The following is a 21,117-nucleotide window of genomic DNA, read 5'->3' on the forward strand; positions in this document are numbered from 1 at the left end:
ACAAAATTAATATTTCAATTTCGAAAGAGTCGGTGGGGCTCTAAAAAGCTTGGTAACCTTATTTTTTTGTTCAGATTAATATCTCTGTTCTATGGTCCTGCCAGCCATAAATGGGAAAAGTGTTAATTTTTATCACAGATCTGCTCGAAGCTTTTTCACTTTTATCTAATTAATATCAAGTTATAGAATTAGTATTTCAGTTTTATAGTTCTGCTATCCATAAATAGGCAGTGTTAATTTTCCTCACAGATCTCTCCAACGCTCTTTCAATTTTGTCTATTAACATCAAACTATGGAATTAACATTTCTGTTCTATAGTCCTGTCACTTTGTGGCCCCCAATGGGCAAAGTGTTAATTTTTCCAACATTCTTTCAATTTTATTTGCTAATATCAAACTATAGAATTAATATTTCTGTCATCCATAAATAGGCAGTGTTAATTTTCCTCACCAGCCCTCCTTTACTTGTATCTATTAACACCAAATTATAGAAAATAAAAAACAGCGGGGATTCGGTGCCCAAAGGGTCACGGAGTACAATTTTACGAGGTTCGTCAGATTTTGATCGTCGTTTTGGTAAATAAATTTTGGCGTCGATACGATTTTGGGTCGAAAAAGCTACGGGGCGGCGAGTGTCGAGAAGTTTGCTCTATACATATATCGGGCTATAAATATACGGAAGAAATGGTAATGCGGCACATGGCGGAACGTCAATGGCCAAGGATTCGGGAGGGCAGGAGCCCGGGCCAGGTAAACGGCCCGTACGTTGAACCGACGAATGACCTCCGACAACAACGGCCCCCGTTTTCGGTGTCGAAATCACCGGTGCGCCGGAATAACGCCTTTACGGCCTCGTGCTTCTGACTTTTACGACCGGCCGTTAAATGAATCCTCCACCATCCCAGCTGAGCTCCCGAGCTTGCTTCGGATGCAAAATGGAACACAGGAACAACACCGGCTCGCGATGGGTCTACATAACACGTCGGGGAAAGTACGACTGTAAAACAATGACGTTATTTGCTCGATACATCGTCTGATTTACTCTAACACGAAACACCGCCTAACGAAACGCATTTGCCACTTCTGTTACTCTGCATCGAACATCCACGAAATATTCTGGTCACCTTGTATGTATATTATGTTTGTAAAAACGTGAAACTTCAATATTTAGTCTCCTGGAGCTCGAAGGATGCTGAAATAGATTTAATTATGCTCTTTTTGGCGCATTTGAACGTAGAAAGATCGCAGTTTGCTTGAATCCGGTGTAGGTGGCGATTTCTATTTTCGGTGATGTTATTTGCTCGATACTTTGAGCTTGATTTACTCTTCAAGTATGAAATATTGCTTGACGAAACGCATTTGCCACTTCTGTTACTCTAAATCGAACATCCATGAAATATTCTGGTCACCTTGTATATTTGTAAAAACGCAAAATTTCAATATTTAGTCTCCTCCAACTCGATGGATGCAGAAATAAATTTAATTACGCTCTTTTTGTCGCGTTTGAACGTAGAAAAATCGCAGTTTGCTTGAAACCGGGGTAGGTAGCGATTGCTATCCCCGCGCTAGACATTGCAGACGAGCGCGTTACTTGAAAGCGGGCGCTGCTGTAGAGTCGATCGAGGAGTTGTGGTAATTTTCTTGGATTCGCCCCGAAATTTGGAAAATAATCTTCGCGAAACACACGTACACGGATAACTCGCTTAGTCATCGACCGTGTTACAGTGGTTGTTCGGCGATGTTCTGGCGCCGACCGGAGGCAACAGAAGACGAGGGATGAAAAAGAAAGAAACGGAAAGGACCTCGTAAACCGGCCTGCTGGAGACGTAACATTACGTCTGCTGAATTCCGGGGAAGAAAACCTTTTTATTTTAGCCGATTCGTGAAAGGAATCTCTGCACCCGGTATATTTAATCTAGAAAGTATATTCTTCCCTAAAGTTCTCCACAAAAGTTACGAATAACATATTTAGTCGTAGCTTTTATTCTTCCACGCCAGTGTCGGCAATGATATATGAATAAAGGTCAACGATCTCATACGTTCTTTAAACAAACTAAAACAGATATTTCTGAAAATTATAAAACACAAAATATCTCTTTTTTCTGCGCCACGATCGCGCCTCTATCGTTCTTTTTCCTCACTCGTCGATTCTTTCCCGATTATCCGTCGATAATACAGAGTTACCGACCCAGCATTTAACAACTAATTACCGACGATTCTTGCACCCCGTCGATACCAAACGCCATCCAGGCGCGTACCCTTCGAAAATTCTTTTTCCACGGGAATTCGACCGCCGCGAATCCCCTTTTCATCCAATTACGCGCGAGGGATTAAGGCTCGCGTCCCCCCTGGATGCGAATCCGGGAGACTATTACCCCCACGGGTCGTCTGGACAATTGGAAACAGTCGGAGGAACGGGGCTGTAGGAGAAACGAGGGTGCAGCGGCGTCGACCCAATGAGAACGGGGAATTTTCAGGGACAGTGGCGGCAGGAGCTTCGCGCGGAGAGGGGATTAGGGGGCGGGGGGAGGGAGAGAGAGGGGAATACGGTCAAGAGAAGGGTCCTCGGGATGCGGTCGAAGACACGAGACACAGAGCTGCCGCTCGTTACATAAGTAAGGTAAAGGATCTCCTCTTCTGCTCTCCTTGAGCCGATCCACATCCGCGATTATGCCACTTTCCATCGACCTCGCTTCACCTCGGTCTTGTGCGTGTGCTGTGACGAGCACGCGCGCGCCCGCCACAACGGAAGTCCGACCACCCGGCGATTTCCTTCCCGGACCGATCGAATCCTAGACCTCTCTCGTTAATTGAAGGACACTCGACGACGTTCCCCGTCCCCCTTAAGTTCGTTTTTTTCAACGATATTTCATTTTCCGGCTCGAGTTCGATCGCGGGACTAGGTCGTCGCTTGACCCAGTGCTTCTCAAGCGTCCCTTTTCACCAATATTATTTAACATAAACAATTTTTTAACCTTCCTCGGTAAAAGTAAACGTCTGACCGGATGTTGAGAATGAATTTTGATTCTTCGAGCAACACTTTCCCTCACGGTAGCAATATAGCGATTGGTCATTTAAAAAAATAGCATCGTTTATAATTATTTTTTAAGAAAGAGGGGGCGCGTTTCGTCCTGGTGTGTTAGTGGACTCGTCAGTAAGGCTTTCTAGTTTTTTTTTTAACTCGTATTCATGCTTCCTCTGCAGTACCTTGGCGCCTTATAACCTGCACTTAAAAACGTTTGTTAGGTTCTGGAATGTTTATGAGGATATTGTGATTTTCCTTGGGTCAGGGCTCGAGGGAAAACTTTCAAAAACCTCGTTTAGAAGGCTTTCTAGCAGGCCCTGGTGTGTATATATAGCAACCGAGGGGTTGGTCGAGCGCTTGTGAGAGCGCGAGCCCTCTGGTGGCGAGCACGGGAGGCGACGCCACGTTAAAAATTTAATATCAATATTTTTCTTATTTATTTGTAGGCACCGTTTATCGCCACGTTGAAAATAATAAAATTTAATCTCCAACGCGTCACTAAATGCAAATGTCGCTGGAGCTCCCGTAAAAAACCAATATGGCGGCCACGAGGATCGCAAAGAGCGACGAAACTCGCGTCGAAGGCTCCGCCGGAAGTCTGTACGCGATCCCCCCGTGGTATCAAAGCGCAGTAACGTAATTTCATCGTAATCAAACGTCGGTCAGAGTTTCAAAGGAACCGCTGGCCCTCTCATCGCGGTCTCAGATTATGTAAAGCGATTCCCGGGCGCTTCTCGACGGCCGTCTTGCATCGCGGACCAATTTGTTACCGCGGTTTTTACGGAAAACCAATTCCTTCGCGGCCGTGTCCGTTCATTTTTCTCTCCTCTCCCCCCCTCCTCCCACCTGAATCGTACGGTCGTCTTGGTCGGTTCCGGTGTAAAGTTAATTGGCGTGGCGTGCTCGCGGCTACTCGATTTACCAAGAGTTTTTAATTAAGCCCGGCTCGCTCCGGGGAACGAAAACGTACAGGAATTTTTCTGCAAGTAACTGTTACGTGTTTTATGCCACCGCGAGCCCGCGATACGAATCTTCAAGGTCGTAAATTCTCTTTTTTAATATTACCGGCGATAATATCCCCGGTAACAGGCTCGTTAATTCGACCCGCGCGCATTTCGTCAATTACGTATCGCCTCTCGTTTCTCTTTTTCCTACGCTGCTGGCCGGCGAGGAGTCACGAACCTTCGGTTTTGAGGATCTTCGGACCGATGGACGCGATAGACTTTTACAGTCCTCGTTTATGTCTAGCTACTGTTTCCCCTGTAGAAAAGGCGACATCAATCGGGGGTGGTGCCATTGACACCGTGCCCCGGAATAACCTTCGACGATACGAACGACCTTGGTGCAACCGGAAGTCCGAGATCGACAGGATGCACGAAGAAGTGTGTTGAAGGAAAAGGGGAACCACCGAGGCCTATGCTCGATATCATCTTCTAAGTTCTATAGCCCACGTCTCGTTTTACTTCTTCCGTCTACTATTCGGGCCTTTTCTTTTCGTAAACATGCAGAAAACGCAGCGCGAATCCATGCGAATTGTGATTAGAAATTGTTCCCACGAATGTCGTTCGCCTTGCTTCAATAATTCATCGTTTCTTTCGCGATGGCGGTCTGTGGGCCGACGAATTGTGTGGCCATCTAGCGGAAATACCCGGGAACTTAAACGGGCCTCGTATATAGTTGAAACACTATACCCAATTTTAAACCTCGTCCAGTCGGATTGTGGATCCGTTTGGAGCAGTGCAAACCTTTATTTTGATGAATAAATGACACGCGAATATGGCGACACGTAAGTCCAATTGGAAACCTTGCATCGAAGCAATGGATTTATAAACGCTTCGCTTTCGACGGCGAAATGCCCAAGTTTATCGAGCAATAGTTTCTCCTGGTGTTATAATTTCTACTTTTCTATGTGCATGAACATACTTTCACATCGTGTTAGGAGTAATATACATTAGCTTGAGATTATATACGTCGGGCAATTTAATAAACTTAGTCTTAAAGTTTATTATTACAATAACAAATTGCATTATATACGAAGGATTGCACCGCTATCTACGTCGAGGACGTTCAAGTTTGTCGAGAAATAGTTCGCAATCTTCGACGCGAGATAGCGCCTACATGACTTGCGATTGGTTAATATTGAAAGATTACATCGTTATCCACCATCTACCTTCTGTCGTTTTTTCCGTAAAAATTAATTTTTGATGTTTAATAAATTTGTTTGACACTCAACGGGAATGTTGTCTAATACTTTCTTGTAGTTATACACGAGATCTACTTCAGAAATAAATTTCAATGAAATATATTCACTTTGTAGGAGCACAGACTAGGTATACCTCGTGTTATACGAGGTTTGGTATGTTAGAAGAATTAGAATTAACGTTTTGTTTGTTGCTAAGATGGATATTGGTAGAAAAATGTCTGCCATCTAGCGTCGAAGACAATTATTTCACGACAAACTTGGACGTTTTCCCACCAGGTTTTTTTACATTTTACTTTCGAGAAAAAGAATTTTTTTTCTCGAAAATGCGTAGGATTTCGAGGGTACGTGTATTCATCAAAAGTGATTGTAATCGATCCCCGCGACCAAAAATAATTTTTCTAGAACGATTCCATATATCGATCTCCACGAGTAGTTTAATCCGTTCACTGTCAGACGGCCATGCAAGACGTCTGACTCTAAAAGTATGGGTCGGATAGATAAATTTTAAAAGGATATAGACGAATACTTTATTCAAGTACAAACATAGCGTTTTACTTTAGAACAGTAACTTGAGTTAGCAGGTATTGTCACAAAACTGTTTTACCCAGTTATACTCCATTTTACCTGAAGTATAAGGTACGGCTACATGTACTTTTGAATTTTCCTACAGTCCTCCGGTGGCCTCTGCACACCGCTGACCACTTCTGATACTTCTGACAACGTATAACGATTAATATGGGCTACTGCAAGCCTCTCACAGCCTCTGCTGGCTTCTGCTGGCCTCTGCTAACCTCTGCCAGCATGTGCGGGCTTCTGCCTGCCTCTGCTGGCCCCTGCTGACCTCTGCTGACCACTTCTGATACTTCTGACAACGTATAACGATTACGATTGGCTACTGCTTGCGGCTGCTTGTCACTGCTTGCCACTGCTGGTCTCTGTTGGCCCCTGCTGACCACTGCTGACCACTGCTGACCACTCCCGATGCTTCTGACAACGTATAACGATTACAACTTGTTACCGCCTGCCCCTGCTGGTCTCTGCATGCCTCTACATCCCCCTGCTGACCACTGCTGACCACTGCTGACCTTTGTTATCAACTCCTGACATGATGTATAAGTATTCAAGCCTTGTATAATGTAAATCTATGGCAATAAATGATATAATTTAACAGAATTCTATGTGTTCTCATCATTTTTACCTTTCTTTCCTCTCCAAATCATTGCCTTAGTTTTAAGAGACCGTTTTCCGGTTAAAATTGGATTCCCAAAGTGCCCAGCTCTCGTACTTGCTGCCAAAATCAAAAATTAAAAGTCCTGAAACAACTGGAAAGTCCTGAAACAGTTGAAAAGTCCTGAAACAGCTGGGAAGCCCTGAAACAACTTGGAATTTTGGAAATCCCGAATCAGCTGGAAAGCCCTGAAACAGCTGGGAAGTCCTGAAACAACTTGGAATTTGGAAATCCCGGGCCAGCTGGAAAGTCCTGAAACAGCCGGAAAGCCCTGAAACAGCTGGAAAGGCCTGAAACAACTGGGAAGTCCTGGCATTTCTTGGAAACACCGAAAATTCTTGAGAACTAGGAATTTTTAGCAAAGTTCTGAGTTTCAGGACTTCCGAGGTGTTTCAGGACGTCCTAGTGGTCTAAGGAGTTTCAGGGAGTCTTATAACTAAGGTAATGATTTGGAGAGGATAAGAAAGGTAAAAAATGATGAGAACACATAGAATTCTTTGTAATTATATCATTTATTGCCATAGATTTACATTATACAATGTTTTAATACATATATATCATGGCAGAAGTTGTTAACAAGGGTCAGCAGTGGTCAGTAGTGGTCAGCAGGGGGCAGCAGAGGCTTGCAGAGGCAAGCAGAGACCAGCAGGGGCAAGCAGTAACATGTAGTAATCGTCCCCCTTTGTCGGAAGCATCGGTGGTGGTCAGCAGTGGTCAGCAGAGGCCAGCAGAGGCCAGCGGAGGCTGCGAGAGGCTGCCAGTAGCCAGCGGTAATGGTTATACGTTGCCAGATATATCAGAAGTGATATCTGAAATGATATACATATGTACCCTCATACATAGGAATAATAAAAAAGAATTTATTTTTGTTCAATAATTCAAATATGGTCAGGGGGTCTTAGAACGTGTATTTCCGTAAGAAAAATTTCACAAAATTTTGTTTCACTATAGTACCTTGCTTATGTCCGTCTACATAGGTCGGAAAGTAAAAATACCTGGGCAGTCGAGACTTGGAATCGTATACCGTGGACGTGAGGTCGAACTTCAGTTGTTCAAGAGCGAGAAGGCAAATGAGCCTTCCTCTCTCGACTCCCACGAGGCGGTACGAAATTACTTCGGGCAGCTTCGGAGAATCGAGAGAGAGGGCATGCGTCGGTTTGCCTTTGTCGACTCTCCGTAACTCCACGAGGTCACGTACGCGTGATCTGGCATAGTGTGAGGCGTCACTGCTCGCCACTCCACTCGTTGAACTCCCTGTTTTTGGTGTAACCCCGTCGCCGGCAAAGAACTCGAGACGCTTTGTAAATAATTACATTTATTTATTTATCAATTTCACAGTATAACAGTGTATACGATACGCTGAATATAGAATAATCTCTGCTCTTTATCGTTTACTAATTAAGGCGATTAGTATGTGAGTGATCGGTAAGAACATACATTATATAGCACGTGTAATTTATTGGTCATCACGATCCTTTGTTGTTCGCGCGTCGAACGTTTCCCTTCATTACTCGTTTATCTTTTTTAATTCCCCAAACATTTTCGCGAGTATCGTTTTGTTCATTCGCCTCTACAGTGGTTCGCCCGTTCGCTTGCACGCTTATATTTTCCCATCCATCGCTTCGACGATGTATAATAAATCTCTATCAAGTACCAATGTAACGATAATTATTTCGTATGACGTTAGTTTACCACCTATGTACTCGTGCGGATAAGGCCACAATTAGTGTTTTCCGCGTGTGCGTGCCCGCACACTCGTCCTGGTATGCGTGTCGGTGAGTGCGTGTGATTAATCGTGTTTTTCTTTATTTTTTTAATACTATTATTTATCCAGTTCGTTCCGACCGGTGCTAAAATGCCCGCAATTCGCGTGGTCGTTCCGATCGCGATCAGCTTTCTCCCTCGAGAGGAAAAAAAATGAAAGAACAGCAGCGATCGAGGAAGAAGGTCGATCGTCTTCGATGGAAACCATCTTCGTTGATGCACGAACACATACACTGTTCTTTTAGCTCGGGTGCAGAGGCTCGTTTACGATGGAAGCGTACGCAAAGAGGCTAGGGAACCCCAGGTGTTCTCTGATCTCTGAACCTCGATGATCCAAAGAATCTAAAGATCTAGGTTTTGGTCCTCGACGACCCCAGTCCACGGAGACCTAGGTTTCACGAACAAACGATTCTAGGACTTCTAAATCTCTTACGATCCCAGGAGTCTGGGTCTCCAAATAGTTCTCAACATTCGAGACACTCGAGTCCTAGAATCCCCAAGAGACCTAAGTTCCAGGAATCGATGGTTCTTGGACCTCGCGGGACTTGGGAATCTGGGTGAATAACAATTCCTTAATGCTAGAGATTCAGCGACTGGTAGTGATTTCAATTCTGGGACCCTTTAAATGTTCAGGAGTCGGTTGTTGGGACTCACGGGGCTTAGAAGTCTGGGTCAGTAACAATTCCTTAATGCTAGAAATGTCTCGACTCCTAAACGTTTAAATGTCAGAATCGTTTCGAGTCTTGGACGCCAAGGGGACTCCCTAAATTCTAGAACCGTTTTGGGGGGCCTAGAGTCCAGGGATCCGGTGATTCTTGGACTCCTAGTTACTTGGTCCTAGTATCCTTTTTGGTTCCAGGTTCTTGAACTCTCGATACTCGGAAGTCTAGGTCGATAAGATGTCTCGCGGGTGCTTAGATCCTAGATTGATCTTTAGAGTCCTAGGTTCCAGGGCTTAAGACTTTAGGTAACGATCCCTTACGTAAAATATTTAATTCCCAGAATCCCTTGCCCTCCAGAAAAGTTCTAAAAATCCCGAAGGAAGCCTCCTGGGATTCCCACGCGGCCTCGGGCGTGCCAACTTCCGTTTCACCCCGTTTCCAAGATGTTTGTCGCGAGTCTTACTGTACAATATCGCGTCGAGAAGGGTGCAGTGGCGTGTTTGTGTCTCTGTGTGTGTATGTGTGTGTGTGCATGTATGACGTGTAAGTGTGTGAGTTTAAGTTAAATAAAAATAACATTATTACGTACGTATATCAAATTTAGTTTCCATAAGAATATATAGGATTCATCTTCGTTTGCCTTCGAAAGCGAAGAAACAAAAACAATAACGTTAATAACAATTCACGACGGTGTACGCGGGCTTTCTTCGTAATTTTTTTCTGCTTCATCTTCTAATCAACACAATGTAACGACTCCGACGACAGTAATTACGTTAAGGCGGTTTGATTCTCGGACTCTTCAAGGCATTTGTTCGTTCCGTCCCTCCGTCTTCGAGGCTACCTCGTCGCGCGGAGGGATCGAGAAATCACAAAACGACTACGGCCTCTAAAACTACGAAGCTCAGAAGCGCCCGGTAACCGGTCTCCACGATCGACACGAAGGGATCGTCCCTGATCAATGATTTTTTTTTTTTGTATTTTTTTTTTTGGTTTTTTTGTGTTCGATTTCGATAAGGACTACCGCGTTTCCCGGCTATGGGTATACAGAGAGACATATATATATATTTCCTGAAAATATAATCGAGGGGGTGGGAGAAACACGGTAATTTTTATCGTCGCTTGGATTCCGAAAGTGTGGTCGAACAACAGCGTCGTGATCAAAAAAATCTTTGTTCGCGATTTAAATTCGATCGTTTCTCATTTTTTTTTTTTTTTTGTGTTTTTTTCTCTTTTTTTGGAACGGAGTTCTTCTCGTTCCTAACGGGGGGGAAGGGGGGGAGAATCGTGACGTTGGTTTCGTGTCCGCGTAGAAACGATGGACCGTGACGTGGATCTTCTCGACGGTCCAAAAAAGTTTTGATCAAATTTTCCTTCCTCCGTCTTCGTTTTTTCGGTATCGTCGCCCCGCGCGCCCTTACATCAGCTTCATCTTGGCACACTCGGGGCAGATGATGTCCTCGTTGTCGGTGATGAAACCACGCCCGACCAGCGAGGTTTTGCAGCCCGCGCAGATGAAGCAGTCGTTGTGCCAATGCCTGTCCTCGAAAGAGATGAAGCGAGTGCCGCCAATGCCTGGAAAATAAACGATCGGATTATTCCAATTATTCTGGTAGATTCATCAAATGTTCCCTGTCTCTTGTCGTAGCTTTCAGCCGTTTGAAATTAATTGATTTTGCCTACGAAGTGTATCTATTATAGTCTTGCACCTAACGTGAGCCAAACTAATATTAATAATACACTCCCCCGTCAGTTTTGTCTCAAGTGTGTGACTGCTTTAGACGTGAGGACGTTCATTGGTCAGACGAAGAGTTTATATATGTACGAGTACTTGCGAGAAAGTGTAACCCTCTCCTGGCGAGTGCAGGAGTTACCAAAATGACCACTGTTAGCGACAGCTATCTATCAACGATGTAACGAAGATGTGTCTCAAGTGAACACATGGACAAGATGGTTTCAAATTTCATTTATCATTGCAAATACATATAATTCAATTATTTCGACGATCCACTAAAGAACTAGAGACGAATTTTAACGAGAATGCAATTTTGCACGTTTTCAAAGTTGAAGATCGACGATTCTAAGTGTTTCCTCATTAAAGAGCTATCGATTGTGTCTTTCAAGTATTTGCTCGAGCAGAACTGACCGGTGATCGGTTTGGAGCAAGCGGTGCATCTCTTGGCGAACAGCTCGCCGAAGCAGTCGGCGCAGTAGGGCTTGTCGTCGCGCGACGTGAATCGCTGGCCAGCAAGGGAGTTGTTGCAGTTGCTGCAGGTGAAGCAATCTCTGTGCCACGGCTCGTTCTTGTACGTCACGCCACCGCTGGTGATGATCTGCAAGACACCAAAACATCTTCGTTTACCTAACGCGAACTCTGTTCCAGAATAATTAATGTCAACCCGTTCACTGTCCATGACTCGTATACGGGTCATAGCTCCACGCTTTTGGATACAACGTTGAGAGACTGGACAGTGAATGCTGTCGCGATCTGGACTACGATTTTTTTAAGTTTGGAAATTTCTATCGAGGGAAAGTACTTGTTCAGAGGGCGGGAAAGGACCGTACCTTGTTGCACTTGACGCATCGTGTAGCGAACTTGTCCTCGTAGCATCCGGCGCAGTAGATCTCCTGCTCGCGCGGAATGAAGCTCTTCGTTCCGATCGGATTCTTGCAGACGACGCAGCAGAAGCACTTCTCGTGCCACTGTCTGGTCTTGTACTCCATCTTCTTCGTACCTGAAACGCGATAGGCGATCCTCAGACATTGCAATTACACTCAACGCTTAGAAATTCGAGAAACGAGTCAAATAGATCTAGAGTGCCCTGTTTATCTATGATAAATCCCATGAGATTTTTGCAAGATCACCATTAATTATGATTAACACGTTCACTGCCCGTGACTCGTATATGGGTCATATCGCAACGCTATTGGATACGCCACTGAAGACACTGGACAGTGAACCCGTTATATGATAACGTGACTGTGGATCTTGCGTAAAATTTGAATAATCGCACAGTCTGTCAGACAGTTTATATATCGATGAGGTTGTATCGTTAAGTTATTATGCATTTAGACTACGCTAGAATTATAAATTCAAAGTCACACCCCCGGCAGAATTGTATTTTGTTTTATAAATTTGCATTTAGATAGATTTCATAGAGAGTGGGTTCCAGGTGGATTAATTCCACGTTCTAGAAGAGATTCATGGCGCGAAACAGGCTGAGGAACCTCGACTCCGGACTTATTCTTAGTTTCAGAGCCATCTGTATGTTCATTCGGTGATTCGACGCATCTGCAATGTCTCACGTTTTCGTGTTGCACCAGAGACACGAAGGGGTGGAATATTTTAGAGTCTGGACCAGGAGTCGTCAAACTTTGTACGAAAAGGGTTAAATAAGCTAAATTTCGAGTTCTCGCGACCAAAGGGCAATATTAGTCTAGCTAAAATAAAAGTTAACCCTCTCTGTTTCTTACAATTTTTGTCGTTGGTCGTCTGTGACCCAAGGATACTAAACGAAGGGTTATACTTGCCATTCGGAGCGGTTCTGTTCGAAACAGTTTGTAAACTACCGGTTCAGAGAATTTTGTTCGCGAAAGTGGCCAACGTCGGCGTCGAGGGATGCATTTGAGCGTCGAGACGATCGCGTGAGGCGCCATTGCTTCGAACTGTTCTAGGTTCGCGTGCACGAGCTAATCCCCGGGGGATGAATTCCCCAGGAGTTCGCTCGATCGACGACGGGGAACCCCCCCTTTCGAGGAAATGCAATCGTACGGAATCTGAGCTTGTAAAATAACAGGCTGCAAACGACTCGAGACACGCGACAAATTACAAGCTTTAAAATTTAATGGACACCCCGTGAATTGTGTTTGTTAAAAACGACTCCGAAATAGTTTCTAGCTTTACGAGGGTGTTTTAAACGCAATCGTACGGAATCTGAGCTTGTAAAATAACAGGCTGCAAACGACTCGAGACACGCGACAAATTACAAGCTTTAAAATTTAATGGACATCCCGTGAATTGTGTTTGTTAAAATAGTTTTTGGCTTTACGAGGGCGTTTTAAACGGATGTCGGAAGAGCACGACCTTTCGTGTTGTTGGAAAGTTCATCGACACGCGGAAAAAGTCGCGCAAAACCGGAAGATGGCCGGCGAAGATAGGTGTCATCTACGACGTAGAAAAGTTTCGTTCGACTTTCTAGTCACGGTCGCTAAATAACCTACATCCAACGATCGAGTGCGCTTGTTTCGATGGAATTGGTCGAAGCAAGGGTGGAAATACTTCCATTTTATCGAACCGTTTCAGAAAATATCGAGAATTTTTAATAGCTTTCCGATCGCTTTAAAAGCATATTGATTGCTCCTTCGACCGCATTCCTCCGTTTTATTTCCCAATTTTGTCCAATTTTACGCGGAATGCAACAATATACTTGCAATTTATGGCGGTACTAGGTGTAATATAAATTTACCGTGTCGTCGAACGTTCGCTTCCCACGCGAAATCGCGCTTTCGACGATCGCCTCGACGTGTCGTATACGGAAAGATTCTATAAGGAAACGGAGATTAGTCACGACGGAATATGGAACCGTGCATTTATGGTCACGGAACGGCCTAACGCGTGGTCAATCGTTAATTTTACGAGCGTTTTTCCTGCTCGCGGACACGAGACTCTAAATTGCATGCTGCAACGGAAATAACATTATCCTGAAACGTGAATTTTATTCCAACGATTGATAATCACCGATGTGTGGCAATTTATTCGAACGCTTAAAATGTAACTGTGTAGGCGTAAAAAAAAATTTCCATTCTTCTTTTAACATGTTCACTGTCAGATCAGAACCATACAATATTCTACAAAAGTAAAATTTTTTATTTTAGACCATTGCAAGGTACACACACAGTTCTTATTTTCGTAACCTTGTTAAAATTCACAAATTCATGGAAAAATTTCAACAGGAGATTCTAGACACTAAAAGAAGACGAAAATCAAGAATATCAATTTCTCGATCGAGGCTTCGTTAAAAAGTTATAAAAAAAATTAAATTAAAAAATTTCAAATCATTCTGAAAAAATTATGTTCGGTTCCGGGGATCAATTATAATCATTTCTTATGAATAGACATACCCCCGAAATCCTAACCATTCTCGAGAAAAAAATTAATTACTGAAGCTATAATGTCTGACCATAACTGTCTGCTACCCTGAAAATTGAAAAGTTTCGAATCATTCTGGAAAAATTATTTTCTGTTGCGGGGGACAATTACAATCGTTTTTTGTGAATAGACATACCCCCGAAATCCTACGCATTTTCAAGAAAAAAATTCGAGAAGGTGTGAAATTTTTCGGCGAAAACAAAAATTTCAAATCGTTCTGGAAAAATTATTTTCGGTTACAGGGGTTAATTACAATCGTTTTTGGTGAATAGACATACCCCCGAAATCCTGCGCATTTTCGAGAAAAAAATTCGAGAAGGTGCTGAAATTTTTCGACGAAAAAAAAATTTCAAATCGTTTTGGAAAAATTATTTTCGGTTACAGGGGTTAATTACAATCGTTTTTGGTGAATAGACATACCATCGAAATCCTGCGTATTTTCGAGAAAAAAATTCAGTTCGGGCGGAACTTCAAATATTAATAATTTTTAAACGAAACCTCCATCAACAAATTGGTATTCTTGATTTTTGTCTTATTTTGGCCTCTAGAATCTCCTATTAAAATGTTTCCCAGGGAAACTTCAAAATTGTTCATGGCGTTTCAAAAAAAAAATTCACCATTAAATAGTGTTTCAACTAGGATCTAACCTTTCAGAGAAAGTACCATAATAATGATAGGCGAGCAACTAAACTACTGTCCCCGCGTTTCAATGGATAAGCAGGTCCCCAAAGACTTTGGTATTAAATATCTCGGTAAACTATCGAACGTATTTTGAGAAAACCAGGATCCAGGATCGTTGGCTTCGGTATTTTAAATTTTATCGTTATGCAAAATCTCATTGACCAGCTTGTGCGCGGCGGGACGTCGTTAACGGATGACCAGAGAGGATCCTCTCGCTCGTGGGCGTACGAGCGTCTTTCTTTCTCTGTCTTCCTCTTTCTTTCTCTCTTGTGTCAAGGGCAAGTCGAATTAACGGCCAGCTATTCCGAAAGGTGATCTAATAGGACCGATCGTCGTAGATGACCTCTCACAAGGGGACCTCGCAGTCGTCGAAACTGCTTTCGAAACGATAGATATAATATTACAGTATGTAGTATCAAAAAACCCTAATAAATTTCTCACAATGAACCTTCATTTTCTAGATATTTCGATTTAAAATTTACTGCGTGTGTAATAAGACAAGTATTTTTTAATTTAGTTGACCAAATTTGGTCAAATCGGTATAACGATCAACTACCAAGCTTTTGGTCCCAGGTTCGAATCCCCATCAAGTTACCTTTTTTTTTTTTACTATTTTTAAATGCAAAAATATATTTTATTTATTACGCATGTATGGGATAAATATTAATTTTTAATTTGAGACCGTAACGAGAAAGCTTGGAACGAAGTTCGAGGCGTCGAGGGTCGCGCGAATAATTGTTCGAGCGTCGTGCATCTGCCGCCGCGTACGTCAATTATAATCAACGCTTTATCATCCCCGACGCGAGTACGGTGATAAATGAACAGCGCACCGTTACGTCTCGATGGTAGTCGATCAATCAGACGTCGCAAATTAGCACGCGGACAAATGAGATTTACGATCCGTTCGCGTTCGTTCGATTTCAACGCTCGCTGCTCGTCGACTTCATTACACTTTTGCGAACCAACCCCTTATCCGCTGTATTTCGCCCCCCTTTCACTCTGCTCGACATACTTTTCATTTGGTTAACGAGATCGGTGAATAAAAAATTCTCAAATCGAGCAACAGGTTTCTTCGATCTATTCGAAGTCATCGCGGAATTTTAATCCTGGAAAATATTCTTGTTGGAACCTTTTCGAACGTGTTATAGTGAGAATAGAATGGAAGAAATTAATTGTCAACCACGACTGTGATTGTTATTATGTGAACTGGCCCCAAAGTAATTCCAGGAATAATTAAAAACGAAACAAAGCGAGGAAATAGATTAAAATAATTGCTGGATGGAAAAAGTCGTAGAAAATAAGGATGAATAAAATATCTGGCGGTGCCGAAAGGGGGGTAGGTTGGAAGATCGTTGCAGTAATGAGAAGAAAGGTAGGAAAATGAGGCCTGGAATTTATATGCATTGTGCAAACGAATAACTGCGAGTGGAACGAGAGTGTGAAAGATTTCTATGGATAAGATTGACAAGATAGGATGAACCGGTGCTAAAGAGTCTTACGATCTTCACGATGCCGAGAGAAATCTGTCTTTTCACCGATGAGATGCCTCTTCGCGGCAGCTGTGCTCGTTAACAATTAATTCGATACTAAATCTTTGCTAGCAGTGGATTGATTTACACAGAACAATTCAATTATATTCACCATCGTGTTACTGAACACTAAGAAATGTTTGTTTCATTCGTACATGGGCGAAGAAAATTAAATTTTTTAATTGATTTTAATCGAGGGTCGACGATGACAAATTTCTTATGCTTCAGAGTATACAAGCGGGTAATATTTTCTTTAATCTAGCCAATACTTTTACACACAGAACGTACGATGGTAATCGATGTGAAATAATTTTTTATTAGTGGTCTACACTTCAGAATTTCTGAAACTATCCATTCACCAATTTTTAAAAAATTAACCCCCCAAGGTTCCCAAGATTAATAAAACGTGCTATGGTAATCGTATGGTATGGATGGTAATCGACGAGAAATAATATTTTATTAGTATTCTACACTTCAGAGTTGTTGAAACTATTCATCATCACCGAATTTTTAAAATATTAACCCCCCAAGGTTCCCAAGATTAATAAAACGTGCTATAGTAATCGTATGGTATGGATGGTAATCGACGAGAAATAATATTTTATTAGTATTCTACACTTCAGAATTTCTGAAACTGTCCACCATCCCCTAATTTTTAAAAAATTAACCCCCCCAAGGTTCCTAAGATTAAAACGTGTTATATCTCGCTTATGCTCGTTTCTACGATAAAATCGTGTACCACATAAATTATCGAGAACTAAATTTAGAAACTTTTTTGTTTCTTGGAGATTTTCGATACACGTACGCGATCGAGTTTTATTCGGGCGAAAGTGAAAGATTCTTTGACAGAGTGGCCTGAGACGATTTTTGTCCAGTTTGGTGGACAACTGGTGGTGTTATACGATGGCTGGAGGCATTTGCTTGCGAGCTTGCTTCGACAGGGACACCGGGTAGCCTAGATTCCCAGCTGCCCTCGACGAAGAAAGCGATCGTCGCGCTTTTCGCGCGCTATTCCTCGCGGTGGTCCATCGTGAGTCAGGAGAGGAGGACCGTGACGTCAGTACGTCCAAGCAATACCTCCGTATATGTATAAAGTCTGATGGTCCAAGGCCGACGATGTGGTAATCTCGCATTATGCGTCGCCTTAACGCGCCCCGCCATCGCTCCAGCGAGCCCGATCAGCCGTGCAAAATCGCGTGATCCGATTTATCGAGACGCGATGGACACTCTCAAAAAAAAAATCCACGTTTCCCCTCGACGAATCTCAGCAACGACGAATTAAAACCTCAGCTTTTATCAACAAACCGCCTTTCGATCGATCTAAAAATCGCTGGAAATTTTATTCGAATAATCCAATATGAAACGAGCAATAAACGTTTACTATTTTGTATTCAACAATTTCGTCCAGATTAGATTTTTCATTTAATGGTAACGACGAATTAAAATTTTAATATTTATCTTAATGAACTATGAAATTTTATTCGAATAAGACACTCAGCCATATTCATTATTCGACGAGAATAAATAAATGCTTGTTTATTTTTTTTCCACATTAAATTTTTCACTTTACTTAACATTCATCAACAAACTAGCTTTCGATATGAATATCGGTATAAAAATCGCAGGAAATTTTATTCGAACACAGTCAGCGTATTTATTATTCGACGAACATAAAAAAACGCCTGTTTATTTTATTTTTTTTTAATTCAATAATTTCGTCTCGTGGAAAATGATTTTCCTCGTTATTGCGTTCGAGCTTTCGAGTCTTCGTCTTCTATTTAGGCGAATATGCATTGCAAAGTCCCGAACGAAGCTGAAGAATAGGAAACGAGAGTTCAAGGATCGCGTCCCGGGAATCGTTTCGAATTTTACGAGGTCTCGAATTGCAGAGACGCTGGCGATACGTCGGAAGCTGCGATCTTCGAGCCGCGTCAGGTCTAAATATAAATCCACGATCTATGGAAAGAGTAGCCCGCGACTTTCCCGATCGCGAGAGCGACGATCGACGATCCTTCGATGGAAGTATCTTTTATTTTTTTCTCGCCCATATGCAGCGCCCTGATAGCGTCCCGACTCGTTTTTATATCGTTCCGTTGCATAACCGTGTTTAATCGTTACATAAATCCCTGCTCGTTCTCGAACCGTGGCCGTGACGCGTGTCAAACGCGACTTAACTCCTCGCTGCATATGAATTTTAATCGTTTTTAAAGTCCTCGGTGCACGGTCGAAAATAACTTACGATTTTCTTTATTTTTAAATTAGCACTGTGGCGCCATTTATCAAAATAAATTTCGTTTCTTTCGATAAAATATGTCACTTTGAAGAAACTCGTTGTCAGGTTTATTTTTAAATTTAAATTGGTCCAACACTCGATTTAAATAAACTTAGTTTCTTTCGATAAAATACGTGACTCTCCGAAAAAACTCGTTGTCAGGTTTATTTTTTAATTTAAATTGGTCCAACACTCGATTTAAATAAATTTAGTTTCTTTCGATAAAATATGTGACTTTCTGAGAGACCTGATCGTTCAAAAAATGAATAATTTTCCAAATTCTTTTTTTTTTTTTGTATCCTGAGAAAGCAGAATTTAATTGGGTCTCGCGATCGTTTGACAACCGACATTAATGGACAATCAGAGCTGAAAAAGATTACGTCACGATAAGAAGTCGAACCGATCGATATCGATCGAACGCGCCGTCGACATTCGAATGACATCAGAGATATTAATAGGGTTTCTTATCCGTCACAAAATTTTTGAAGTCATGGATCTCTTTCAAACGATCGACTTCTCCTTCCTGTTTAGATAATCCGATCGATCGCGATCGCTGTGCAATCCACATTGCCCAGAATCTCAAATAAACCGGCGAAAGAATTCTTCGACTGGAACTTAAAATTGAAATTTTCTGCTCGTGACTACGGTAATAGTTATCGATTCGATTCCAATTGCATATTAACAATCATTACTAGACTGCGGATGATTATGCATTTATGGGAAATTTTAATCCTGAAAAAACTACAGAATGCATTTAATACGCAAAAATATAAGAAATACTTAAAGTAAGATACGAATTATTATATTTAGGGGTTGAGACAGCCCTCTGCGAAGCTTCCGTTTCATTAATTCTATTAATAAAAATGTGAATTTGCATAAAGATCCGCAGTCTAACCATTACATTTTACTGATTCATATCGAACAAATCTGTATTTCAATCGAAAGAAAAATCAACGCGATAGGTTTGAATAAAAATACAGGTAATAAATGTCCGCAAATCCATCGTGAAATAAATAAACATCCGGGAATCGAAGACGCAAAATACTCCAAGAGAAGAGATAACGATCCATGGGACGAGCAAGACGACCGAACCGACCAGTCTCGAGCGATAATCGCTACTCCCGAGATCTATGATTTATGGAGTAACGAGCATAATCGACGGGCATCGCGGAACAAACAAACGATTACATATTTTCGATCGACCGGTCCTCCTTGGATCGTTTCTAACGGAGGAAGACTCCTTTCATGGGCGTCGATCGTTTTCGTCGATCGATTCGCGATTCAAATTTCTGTAAACGGAGCTCAGCTTCGCTGGGGCAAATGCATGCGACAATATTTGCTCGTTGTTGCGTAAAAGAGACTGGAATTCGCAGTGCGATTCAATAGTGATGTCACTTGCTGTTTATTCGAATAAATAACCGCGCTTGCAACGCCCGTTGGGGGGGAAATTTCACAAATCCCTCTGTTTCCCTACTAGCATTTATTTTTGTGGAAAACTCGATGGATAGCGTTCTGGTTACGTTGTGACAAAAAGAGAAAATTATTTTGCACGATTGTTTGCGTCGATGACAATTTTAGGAAATAAAATGCACTGCAAAAGGGGTGATTGTTATTGCAAGTGACAGAATAATTGATGTTGGCCATTGTGGTAGGTTCAGGGTTAAAGAATTGAATATTATGGTTTTAATAAATAGAAAATTACTTTATAAAATTACTCATGTAGTTCGATAAAGATTTCAGGATGAAAGATTAACTTCAAAAAGGGTGGTTGTTATTGCAAGTGACAGAATAATTGATGTTGGCTATTGTGGTAGGTTCAGGGTTAAAGAATTGAATATTATGGTTTTAATAAATAGAAAATTACTTTATAAAATTACTCATGTAGTTCGATAAAGATTTCAGGATGAAAGATTAACTTCAAAAAGGGTGGTTGTTATTGCAAGTGACAGAATAATTGATGTTGGCTATTGTGGGAGGTCTAGGGTTATAAAATTGAATATTATGGTTTTAATAAATAGAAAATTACTTTATAAAATTACTCATGTAGCTCGATAAATATTTCAGGATGAAAGATGTACTCCAAAAAGGGTGGTTGTTATTATAAGTGACTGAATAAGTCATTTTGACTATCTTGATAGATCCACAGGGTTAAAGGGTTGAATACTACGGTTCTGAACACGACAAAATTACTTTATAAAATTACTTATGTAGCTCGATAAGTATTTCAGGATGAAAGATGTACTCCAAAAAGGGTGGTTGTTATTATAAGTGACTGAATAAGTCATTTTAACTATCTTGATAGATCCGCAGGATTAAAGGATCGAATATTATAGTTCTGAACACAACAAAATTACTTATGTACGCTGATAAATATTTCATAAACTAAGACATACTGCAAAAGGGGTGGTTACTATTGTAAGAGGGTTAAATACTTTCTGTATAGTTTTGAACACTTTCTTAATACTACTAGGTAGAAAAAAAGAGAAATTATAAGAAAAGATGCACTGCAAAAGGAGTGTTTCCTATCTCAAGTGACAGAACAATTTCAGAGGGTTGAATATTTTGAGTATAGTTTTGAACACTAGACAAAGTCACACGATGGATACTT

At 41.7% G+C, this 21,117-nt stretch overlaps 2 protein-coding genes across 13 annotated transcripts in view; one reads left to right on the forward strand and one right to left on the reverse strand.

Moving 5' to 3' along the window:
* Window positions 1-6,223, forward strand: part of LOC122398925 (protein FAM76A) — an 89,951-nt gene extending 83,728 nt beyond the window's left edge. For 2 of the 3 annotated variants that reach the window (XR_006259231.1, XR_006259232.1), the window contains exon 12: window positions 5,898-6,223. The gene's annotated coding sequence lies outside the window, so the exon portion shown is untranslated. The remainder of the gene's footprint in view (window positions 1-5,897) is intronic. The other variant, XR_006259230.1, reaches the window with a different exon arrangement.
* A 1,781-nt stretch (window positions 6,224-8,004) lies between these two features.
* The window catches only part of LOC122399260 (four and a half LIM domains protein 2), a 138,946-nt gene continuing 125,833 nt past the window's right edge, over window positions 8,005-21,117 (reverse strand). For all 10 annotated transcript variants that reach the window (XM_043399840.1, XM_043399815.1, XM_043399850.1 and 7 more), the window contains 3 exons: window positions 11,444-11,613; window positions 11,025-11,211; window positions 8,005-10,453 (listed from right to left, as the gene is read on the reverse strand). In XM_043399840.1, the coding sequence (XP_043255775.1) occupies window positions 10,296-10,453; window positions 11,025-11,211; window positions 11,444-11,613 (515 nt within the window). In that variant the 3' untranslated portion in view covers window positions 8,005-10,295. The remainder of the gene's footprint in view (window positions 10,454-11,024; window positions 11,212-11,443; window positions 11,614-21,117) is intronic.

The sequence above is a fragment of the Colletes gigas genome, unplaced genomic scaffold (genome assembly GCF_013123115.1).
Source record: "Colletes gigas isolate AHSC1104 unplaced genomic scaffold, ASM1312311v1 Colletes_gigas_Sc00002, whole genome shotgun sequence".
Classification (NCBI taxonomy): domain Eukaryota; kingdom Metazoa; phylum Arthropoda; class Insecta; order Hymenoptera; family Colletidae; genus Colletes; species Colletes gigas.